Genomic DNA, 10,356 nt, shown 5'->3' with positions numbered 1-10,356 from the left:
GGGCGGACATTGGGGGCACGTGGCTATGCGGGCACAGGTGCAGACAGCCACAGAGGGCGCTGGGGGAGGCAGCTATATAGGTGGAAGGAAGCCGCAGTAGGCAGCTGGGTGATCAGAGGTGAGTGAGGGTTAGACGGGGTCCTCCTGTGATCTCGGCCTCCGCTGGGCTAGTGGCCACTCCTGCTGCTGGTCCTGGCGGCTGCTGAGCTTGCAGGTCCCTCTGCCCCAGGGGCTGAGCATTAACCTTCTCCGCCCCTGGCTATATAACCGTGTCTCTGGGGCCACAGGGGCTGGTTTATTCTAGGTGTTACCCGGAGCCCCAGGTGGGAGGGCAAGTGCCTGGGGTAGTTGACCTTCTGGACTGGGGCATGGGGGTTTTGGGAAGGGGCTGATGGGGTGGGGGGGAGGCTGCTCCCACCCACACATGACTTCCTCTGTGCAGTCTTGACACACACACACACACACCCCGGCGACCCCCCCCCCCCCACTGGGCTCCGGCTCCAGGGGTTTCAGGACCCCTCCCTCACCCCTTGGTGCTCAGAGCCCGTGGCCTATCATGGAGATGGTGGAGGAGGGGCAGCTTGGACTTGGGCCTGCAGCAAATTTGGTCCCATAGCCAGGCACCCCAGGACCAGAGCTCCCCATAGGGACCCCGAGGGTGGTGGGAGTGTAGTGGCTCCATCGTCTGGGGTCAGTGTGGATTGAAGGAAGCTGAGAGGGCAGGCAGGTGATGGACTGTGGGCTCAGGCTGGGGCTCCCTCTGTGCCCAGGCCCTCTGGAGGGGAAAAGGCCCCGTCCATCCACCTGTCCTATCTTTGGGTCTGCTCAGCCTGGGGTGGAACCCTGGCTTCCCAGTGGGGAAGGGGCAGGCTTGCAGCTCTTGGAGCCGGAGCCGCAGACCCCGGTAACCCTGCCCCCTGCACACCTACGCCCTTGCTGCCTGGCCCGCCCATGAGTGAGGCGCTGGTTCCAACTCCCCAGGAGGCCCCCAGCACCGGACACCAAGGTGCCTCTGTTTGCAGGGACTGTGCCTGGGGCCTGGCCCGAGACCTGAGGACCTTCCGACAGCGGTCCTGTGGCCTGCTGCCCTTCCCCACCCGCCTGCCTTCCTCTGGGGTCAAGGAGGCCACCCAGCCCCAGGAGGGGTCTTCCTGTCCCCATACCCGGAGAGGCTGCTTCCTGCTGGGGACCCTGGGGGGGATGCACCACCTCTGAATGATGCCGGCTGCCACCCTGGGCCCACCCAGAAGGCTGCATCGGGCCTCTGCTGCTCTCCCGACCCAGAGGGCTCTGCCTGACCTGGGGCCTCTGGTGCACAGGTTGCTGGTACCCGCCCTCTCCCAGCTGCAGGGGGTGGAGACTGACAGAGAGCCTTGGGAGGGGCTCTGGAGCCCTGGGCTGGGCTGGCTGGACACACTAGAGAGCTGTTTGTGTGGGGCTGGTGTGCTCCCCATGGCGCCCGAGGACAAGGGTCAGTGTGGTTGCCAAGCCCCTGGGCTGAGCCCCTTGCAGGGACACCACACGCCCCATGCTGGGCGCCCCCAAGGCCTGAGCTGGGACAGTGTGGATGGGCAGATCCTGGGCCAGTTGTGCTCCCTGACTGCGGAGGAGGAGAAGGAGGAAGAAGAGGAAGAGGCTGCCTACCTCCTGGGCGCTGCCTTCCCCAGCATGGGCTCCCAGGAGTTGCGCCTGGCCTCCTTCCACCACTGGCCACTGGCCTCTCTGGTCCACCCCACCCGGCTGGCCAAGGCAGGCTTCTTCCACACGGGTGAGTGGAGGGCCCTGGGGCAATGGCCCATCGCCTACAGCAGGGAGGGAGGAGGGGGTCTGGCACCTGCAGCCCCTCCCTAGCCCCTTGGCCTGTGCTGGCCTACTGGCCTCCAGCCAGCTCTGCAGGGTCAGCAGTTCACGGGGGCTGGGCTGGGGGCCACGGAAAGGGGCACTGGGGTCTCCAGGAGGAAGGAGGGCTGCTCTGTACTGAGGTGACATGCTTGACCTGTGTCCTTCCTGCTGCTGGACACCTCTGGGCCTGCTCTGTGTCTCTAGGCTCCTTGTGGGCCCATGAGGGAAAGGATAGGAGGGGATCCCCCCACTCCCCTCCCGCCCCTCTGCCTGAGCCTGGCCCACAGAAGGACAGAGCCGGAGAGGGCTCTGTCCAAGTGCGGGGGAGGGTCTTGGGGACAGTGAAGGCCAAAGGTGGGTGTACACCAGCCAGAGTAGGGAGGGAGCTCAGGGAGTCCCTCTGGAAGGTACCCATGCCGTCCCCAGTCTGCAGTCTGTGCGCTAGAAGATGGGTGTCTACAGGGCAATGGAGGAATGTGGGCCCCCTACCCCAAAGGAAGGGGTCTTCGTCGCAGCAGCCAGGGGCTCTGCCAGCCACACCCGGGCTGCTCTTTGCTCTCACCAGGGTCCTTCTTGGGGTGTTGTGGGGGAGACCCGAATGCTCTCCCCTTCTCCCAAGTGCTCCTCCCCATCTCCTAGGCTCCTCCCCCCGGCCACATTCCCTGCCCCAGGCTCCCTTGGCTTCCAGAGCTTTCTAGCTTAGCTGGGCAGGCTGCTTTGTTAGAGGTGCTGGGGACAGAGGGACAGTGGCTCTGTGCCTGGACCCTGGCCAGTGGGCCCACTCCTCCCTGAAGGGTCAATGGGCCAACATCTCTGCCCACTCCAGGACCACAGGACAAGGTGAGGTGCTTCTTCTGCTGTGGGGGTCTGCAGAGCTGGGAGCGTGGGGATGACCCCTGGACAGAGCACGCCAAGTGGTTCCCCAGGTAAGGGCTCCATCTGGCCGGCCCCCTCCCCTCCCCTTCCTCTTGCCCCTCAGCTGCCCAGTTTCATTTCCCAGCCCTTCCCCCCTCTCCCTCCCCTCTACGGGCTGGGGCAGGGGGTGGGGTGGGGGCGCCCTCCCACTGCTGTTTGCCCAGATGATGAGTGTGTTCTTTCCAATACAGTGCCCAGCCCTGGGGCCTGTCCTTCCTCCCTCCGCAGGCCCTGCGGAGGCTGGTTCCCAGGGGTGGGGTGGGAGTCTAACAGCCAAGCCCACAGCCTGGGGGCTCTAACTTGCTTCCCTCAGGTGTGAGTACCTGCTGCGGTCCAGAGGACGGGCCTTCGTGCGCCGTGTGCAGGCCTCATACCCAAGCCGGGGCAGGGTGGTCAGCGACACCCCTGCCCCTGAGTTGGCATGAATGTTCTCTGGTTTCTCCCAGGATCCACCAGGAAACGCCGCCCGCTCCGGTGAGCCCCCGTGTCGTGTCCACCTGTTTCAGACGCTGGGTCGGGGCACACGTGGTAGACAGCAGGGGCCCAGGGCTGCATGGCTGGGAGGACAGGGACAGCTGTCCTGCATGCCCACAGAGAGGCTGGGTGGGCAGTGTGCCTGGCCTTCCAGGAGGCCTGTGGGCACAGTCAGGTGACCTGGGATCTGCAGTGCTGTGGGGAGGGGGGTTGGGTTTGAGCAGGGTAGGTCAGGCAGCTGTACTGCCCTGGGGCACCCGGGGGCCTGATGCTTGCACACTGCCCACAGCTCCTGTCCAAGGGGACCTTGACATGGCCATACTGAGGAGCGACGCCAACCGCCAGGGCTACGAGGACTCAGGTGTGGGTGGGACCTGGGAGGCAGGCTGCAGTGGGCGGGCTATGCCTTAACAGCTGGGGCCTGGGCCCAGCACTGAGGGGTCCCCTGCAGGTGCCCAGAACACTGAGGAGCTGCAGAGGCTGGGGGAGGAGCGGAGCTGCAAGGTATGCCTGGATCACCCAGTGGGCGTTGTCCTGGTGCCCTGTGGTCACCTGGTCTGTGCCCCCTGTGCCCCCCACCTGCACCTGTGCCCCATCTGCCGGGCGTCCATCAACAGCTGTGTCCGCACCTTCCTGACCTAGGTCGGGGGCCCAGGGCCTGTCTCCTCTAGCCCCCCAGCCTGGCCCAGGATGTTCCTGCAGGCAGCAGTCCCAGCTCCAGAGCGGCTTTGCCGGTTGAGTCCTAATCCCTGATGCCCGAATGCTGCCCGCCAGCACCCCTGCCCATGCTCAACTGACTCCCCATGCTGACCTCACAGGGCCAGCCAGGCAGGAGCATCTTACTGGGGCAGCCTGCCTGCACATTTCTAGAGTGGGGAGGGGGGGACCTTCCTTGCTGTTGTCCTTGACACCTCTCTGCCCTCTCCCTAAGGAGGTCCTGCCTCTGCCTGGCTGTTGAGGCTCAGTAGGTGCCTGGGGCCTTGTCCTGGGGTGTTGGGATGGTGTGAGTTCCAGCTTCAGGGGGGTCTGCTGTGAGCAGCCTTGATTCCTGGACAGCTGTGGAGCGGGGTGGGCAGGCAGGCAGTTTATCATTCTTAGTTCGGATATTGTGATGTGAGGGCACCTGATCTTGTGAATAAAGTAGACACTTCCTGGTGGCTCCTGCAGTCCTGTTCTCGGCACCGGCAAGGGGCAGCACCCAGGGCAACCCCACCTCGGCTCTGGCCACCATCTGGCTGCCACTTCCAGCATTCCCTCCTGGAATGAGAGGGCCCAGCCAGCCCAGTGCCCCGGATGAATGCCTGCCTTTGGGTGACTGCTCGAGGGGCCTGTGAGCCATGGGCCCTGGGTGCACGATTTCACTAGATCTTATTTCACCCGGCCACAGGGAGCCCATGCTTCATGGGCCAGTCTTGGGCCCCAGCCAGGTGCTCACCTACATGGGTGCATCTTGCCAGGGCCCCACAGGAGGGGATTGAGGGGGACAGTGAGGCCCAGTGCCATACTTGCTCTTTTCGATCCTGTCTTTTTGATGGACATTTCCTCACAGTTGTAGCCACTGGTCCTGCTCTGCTCTGCTGACATCCTCCAGGCTGGCCAAGTCTCAGGGCAGCAGGTTCCCTGGCGTGAGCGGCAGAAGCCCCTGAGGCTGGGGGGTGGTATCTGGGAGACTGGAGGGCCCTAACCCCACCCCGCCCGGAGCTCAGATGCTTCCTTGCTTATGTCGGCCTGTGGAGGGGGCAAGGTGGGGGCAGGGGGCAGCCACTGTGGGCATCTGCTTGCCCCTTTTCCTGACAGCTCAAGGCACAGAGAGGGTCTGCTGGCCATTGGCAAGTGGGCCCCGGTCAGCAGGCTGGGACCTCTCCCGGAGCTCCTGCACCCAGGCCCTGCCGCAACAGGAGAGGACCCAGAGGCCCTGTGCAGTCAAGGCTCCTGCCGAGGTGCCTGGCTAGTGCCACTGGCCAGGCTGTCCCCCTTGAGGCCTGCTTCCTCATCCGTAGCAGGAGGGGCCTCCTGTCCTCTCTGAGGCCTGGCCGCCTTTGGGGAAAGAAGCCTGGCCCTAAGGACTGAGGCCGCAGGGAGCCCGGCGGTCACAGGCCCTGACTCCTGGGGACATTCTGACCCTTTGCTCCAAGCAGGTCAGTGAGGCCTTGCCTAGCCGGCTGCCCACAAGCTTGCCCGGCTCCACATAGCACATGTCCCCTGCACCCAGCCCAGAGCCTGGCCTGGCAGGGAAAGGGTGGGTGGGCGGATGGATGGACGGTTGGAGAGAGAGACAAATGGCGCCTGGTGGAGGCTCCCAGGAGGGCACCCGGCAGCAGAGCCTGCTGGCCATACTTAACAGGTCCGCCTGCTTGAACAAGAGGTGGGGAGGTTTTTCATGAACATGGTAGAGGAAATGGGTCGAATCCACCAATGAAATCACCAGAAAGAAACCCGGACAGTGGACACGATGGGGCGGTGACGCCGGGCGGGTGCAGCGGCGAAGTGGGGTGAGGTTTGGGGGACGGACAGCAGCCGACCCTGACCAGGCCCCCTGCGCTGCACCTGTCTGAGGGGCTCCCCACAGCAGGCAGTATCTGATGCGTGTGGTGCAACGGGAGGGGCGGGCCCCTGACACGTGGTGGAGCCAGGACAGCAGCTGCCGTTCCAAGAACAGGGGGGGCTGTTCTCCAGGGGGCCGTGGCTGGGTGTGCTGGAGGGAGGGAGGCTGGATGGGCGGAGTGGTGGGTGACCAGTGGAGCTACGTATGTTTAGTTAATTTCTACCCTCAAAAATGAGGGTAGATTAACTGAGATTAACACGCGAAGCCCACCCACTCTCCTCCCAACCGCCATGTGTCCGGCAGGGTGGGCACAAGAAGGGGCTCCTGGATGCGGGAGATCATCTGTGTTCAAGGACCATCTAGCCCACGGCGGCCTGACTCTTGGGCACACATGTGAGGAAGGCCTGTGTCTGAGCCCCGAGAGAGCTCTGTGCTGGGTGGAGGCTGGGTCTGACCCCCCAGCCCCACATACCTACCCCTGGTTGGCCAGACTCTGGGGTCCTTGGGGCATGCGTAGCCTCCCAGTGAAAGCCGAAGGAAGCACTGGGACCAGTGTGAGATGCTGCCAGAGCCCAGGCTGGGACGGCACCTGAGGTCCGAGTGCCCCAGTCTCCACCTGCTGCTGCTGTGTGGTGTGCGGTGCTGCTTCCCTCCACAGACTGCAGCAGGGAGAAAGGTCCTGGGGTCCGGCCCCACAGCCCTGGCGCAGGCGGCTCACTCACAGCTGTCCTCGTCCTCCGTGAGCACGCTGACCACGTAGCAGGCATGGACAAACCCCACCAGCTGGAAGACACAGTAGGTAGCCGGGGCTGAGCTCTGGGGCCCTTCCTTAGTGGTTGGTGGGCCACCAGAGGCACAGGGCAGGGCCACGGGGAAGCTGGGGCACAACGTGGCCCAGTGCCAGGACCTGGCTGGGCAGGGGGTGGGGTGGGGTGGGGTGTGTGTGTGCTGAAACGCACAGCACAGCCGGGGCCCTGCCCTGGCTTCACCTTTGGGGGGGGGGGGGCAGTCAGTGGGCCTGACCTCATGTAGGAAGAGACCCTCCCACAGGGCCACCCCACCCACGCTCACTTCCACCAGGGCCTGCAGGATGCTGTGCAGGGCCTCTGAATAGCCGTGTCCCAGGGGGCAGCCAGCGCCCAACATCAGGGCCTGGGCGTCTGGGGACCTGAGGCTGGAGGCTGGTATCTCCTTGCGCAGACAGCCCGGCCCATGCTCACGCCACCAGGAGCAGTGCAGGGAGAAGTTGAAGGTCAGGAGCTCACTGTCCTGGGATGAGGGAGGGACGAGTGAACACCCTTCCCCCGCACATCCCACCTGGGTGAGGCTCCTGAACAAGGTGTCCCCGGCTCACCTTGAAGAGGCCCCCCCACTTCCAGGTAGAAACAGGTGATGAAGATGTTCCAGGAGAGCCAGACAGCCCCTCACACCACGTACTGGGGGGCAGGAGGACAGTTAGAGCCTGCTCTTCGAAGCAGGGCCCTCCTGCTTCCTCAACGCCGTTGGGAGGCCCCAGGAGTCCATGCCTGGCCTGAGGCCTGGCTGTTGCCCTCACAGCCACAGACTGGGGGACCGTCTCCTGAAGGGAGTCCCATGAAGGATACCTGTGGCATTCCACGGGCCAGTGACCAGGCACATGGTCTTCACCACAGAGAGCCAACACCCTCTCCTGGAAGACAGGCCACCATGCCAATGCTGCCCACGGGCCCCACCTGCACATAGCCGGGCTACTGAAGTCCCAGAAGACTTGTTGCTGGCTGGAGGCTCTGTCCCACACTGTGATATCTTTCCCTGTATCCCTGGCCTCGTCCCTCTTAGCCAGACCCCCGGTCACTGCCCTGCCTGTAGGGTTCTGGCCCCCTTTCCTCCCACACCAACAAAGGTCCCTCTGCTCAGGGAGCACGGAGACTCTGCATTTGCAGGAAACTTTGCTGGGAGGAGGACGGGCGACTCATGCCCGACAGTGGCCATGCCTGCCTTGTGGCATAGACAGAGGCAGGCAAAGGATGACCAGAGCGAGAACCAACTGGCTGCCTGGAGCCAGCGTGACGGCAGTTTTACTTGAGGCCCAGTCTGGACAGGAACCACCAGTATCCAAGTGGGCTTGCCCACTGTCCTCAATAAGCCTTTATGGCCACACTCCTGCCCCTGGGGTATCTGTGTCTACATCAGCGCCCACCCAGCAGCTCAGCTGGGTCCAGAGCAGCATGTCAGGGTGGGAGCTGGGGCGGGGGTTCATGGTGGCCCAGTCCCTGGGCTGGCAGCAGAGTGGGTGGGCTGAACCTAGGCTCCCCCTTTTGTACAGCACGGTCACACGAGCCTCCAGTCCCCCCCCCATCCAGCCCCCGCTATGGGGCAGTGACCGTGACCGAGTAAAGATATGTGGGTGCCTGGGCCCCTTAGGTGGGGAGCAGCCATATCCAGAAACTGCCTTCCCGTTCAAGACTGGATGTCCCACAAAGGGGCAAATAAAATGTGGGAAATAGAATGTAATGAGAGAATTGTGTGTGCAGTATTGCCTTGATCTCCCCTAAGCGCTATATTCATAACAATTTTCTTATTTTCATTTTATTTCAGAGTATGGCCCGCAGGCTGCCAGTTTGACACTCCTAATGTAGAGGATGCTGTTCCTAGACTGGCCATTAGGGCAGCAGCACGTCCTGAACAAACAGGGCAGGGAGCTGGGCCTTTCCCCCCAGGACTCGGTTTCCCCTGTCAGCGTCACACCTGACACCTGCTTCCCAGCACTCTCCAGAAGCCATCTCCAAACCTGTGGCTGCAAAACCTCACCTAAGCCAGGAGGTTCATCCTGAGCCCTTGTCTGCCAGCTCCAGGCGTGCTGCTGCCCCGCTCCCTAGTGGCCTTCTGTGGGGTTCACACAGAGAGCCTCCCGAGGCCCCGGGGGAAACACCAAGATGCTTGTGTTAGCGGAACTGGAAATTAATTGCCTTCCATTCCTGTGGCTCTGAAAGAAAACAAGTGATCTAAGCATCCAAGGTGGGCAATGAAATGTTCTCCATTTGCAGGAGATGTGCTGCCACATCCACTCTCCTGCCTCCGTGGAGCAGTCTGGCCCACAGAGGGGCTGACGCTCTCTGGGTGCTGCAGCTCCGGGGGTGAGGGGCAGCCTGGCCCACTCTATGGAAAGGCCACCACGCTGCAGTGAGCATGCCAGGCCTGCTGGATGGAGCCTAGGGCCAGGGAAGAAGCAACATCCGCTTTTGTGTCCAGGAAGCCTGCAGACGCACGGCCTGCCTTCCAAGGATCAATCTCCCAGGCACAGTGCAGTGTACAGTTAGGCCTGTCGAGGCCACTATCCACCCCAAATTCCCCGCCACCCGCAACTGAGGCAGCTCCGGGATTCTTTTACTGTGCGCTCAGGAAACGGAGAGTCTGCCTCTGCTGGTGTTTGGTCCGCTCGGTGGCAGGCGGGAGCAGCTTCCTCTTTCCTTTCCTCCTGTCCTTCACAGTCGGCCTCCCCCGGGAAGCCCACAGGGACTTATCCAACACCCCACGCTCTGACCCAGCAGTACCCGCCTACCCCCAGCAGGGCCTCACTGCGCATCCTAGACTGTCTTGTATTTCCTAGACTGGCGTATTTCCATGCCGCCCCCAGCCCCCCACCTGTGCATGCTAATTGCCTCCTGCTGCAAGAATTGATACCCTCCTCTCCAGTCCTCTGGGTGCAGGGTGGGGGACCTCCACCTGTGTGTCCTGAGTCAGGACTGGGCAGGCCAGGCCAGAAGTGCCTGTAAGTTAGAGCACCCACCACCGCTATCCTTCAACGATGGGGGAAATGCTAATCCACATTTGGCTACCCGCCAGACTGCATGGATGTGCTTGGTTAAAGGCTGGCCATTCAGTCTGCCCAGTGGCTCTGAACACAGAAAAGGCCTGTCAAGCTGCTTCCAGCAGGTTCCGGCCAAGAAAGCCCCACAGAGCAGTTGCGATCGACTCAGCGGCATAAGACAACATCAACGACAAGACTGGCCAAAGTGAAAGGGACAGACAAGACCAAGTGTTGACGGAGCTGAGGAGCAAGTGGAAGCCCCATGCAGCGGGTGGAAGTGCAAAATGGTACAGCTGCTCTGGTGACTGCTTGGCACTTCCTCTTAAGGCTACACACACACCTAGCCCACCACCCAGCTATTTTGTAGGAGAAGGAAACTGTGCCCACACAAAGACATATATGAAGTTCAGGACACATTTAGCTGTATGCAACGTGTAGGCCCACACAATGTTACATGTAATCATAGATCCATGAAGAAAGCTCGGGCTACCCAGGGAGGTAGGAAGTAAAAGCCAAGTCACAGGCGGCTAGCAGTACATCCTCGAGAGGTGACCAATGGGTCTTCCAACAGTCATCAGTCCACACGTTTGAGACCCTGTTGTGCAATCGCCTTGGCCAGCACCTGTGGCCACCCCTGGCCACAGGCTTACCATTGGCCTCAGCCAGAGGGCGGGAGGAGAGAGAGGCCCAGTTTTCCTGTGGCTTCTGCCTGTGATGTCATCCCTCAACCAAACTCCATAGCCCCTCAGAGCCATAGGCTCTGCGTCCGGGTTTCGGATAACTTCTCTCT

General features: G+C 62.4%; 2 protein-coding genes across 4 annotated transcripts; one reads left to right on the top strand and one right to left on the bottom strand.

Annotated features, from left to right (window-relative positions):
* The first annotated feature begins 1,032 nt into the window (after positions 1-1,032).
* Positions 1,033-3,746, top strand: BIRC7 (baculoviral IAP repeat containing 7). Of its 3 annotated transcripts, none has more exons than XM_045296971.1 (4): positions 1,033-1,768; positions 2,669-2,682; positions 3,204-3,231; positions 3,521-3,746. In XM_045296971.1, the coding sequence occupies exons 1-4, from the start codon at positions 1,216-1,218 to the stop codon at positions 3,640-3,642; spliced, it is 717 nt and encodes a 238-aa protein (XP_045152906.1). In that variant the 5' UTR covers positions 1,033-1,215; the 3' UTR covers positions 3,643-3,746. The 3 variants fall into 3 exon arrangements, with proteins under 3 accessions (XP_045152906.1, XP_045152905.1, XP_045152904.1); XM_045296970.1 differs by having other exon boundaries at positions 2,669-2,768; XM_045296969.1 differs by having other exon boundaries at positions 2,669-2,768; positions 3,071-3,231.
* Positions 3,747-4,192: 446 nt separating this feature from the next.
* NKAIN4 (sodium/potassium transporting ATPase interacting 4) lies at positions 4,193-8,015 on the bottom strand. The gene is given in 8 exon segments (XM_004718213.1): positions 4,193-4,287; positions 5,569-5,624; positions 5,626-5,656; positions 6,499-6,559; positions 6,848-7,045; positions 7,094-7,103; positions 7,142-7,212; positions 7,956-8,015. Coding segments are annotated over 8 exon segments (582 nt in total).
* Between the last annotated feature and the right edge of the window lie 2,341 nt (positions 8,016-10,356).

Source organism: Echinops telfairi, unplaced genomic scaffold (genome assembly GCF_000313985.2).
Source record: "Echinops telfairi isolate 266 unplaced genomic scaffold, ASM31398v2 ScPeMD7_7414;HRSCAF=8452, whole genome shotgun sequence".
Classification (NCBI taxonomy): Eukaryota; Metazoa; Chordata; class Mammalia; order Afrosoricida; family Tenrecidae; genus Echinops; species Echinops telfairi.
Note: the sequence above shows the minus strand (reverse complement) of the source record. Positions and strands in the feature narration are given on the sequence as shown.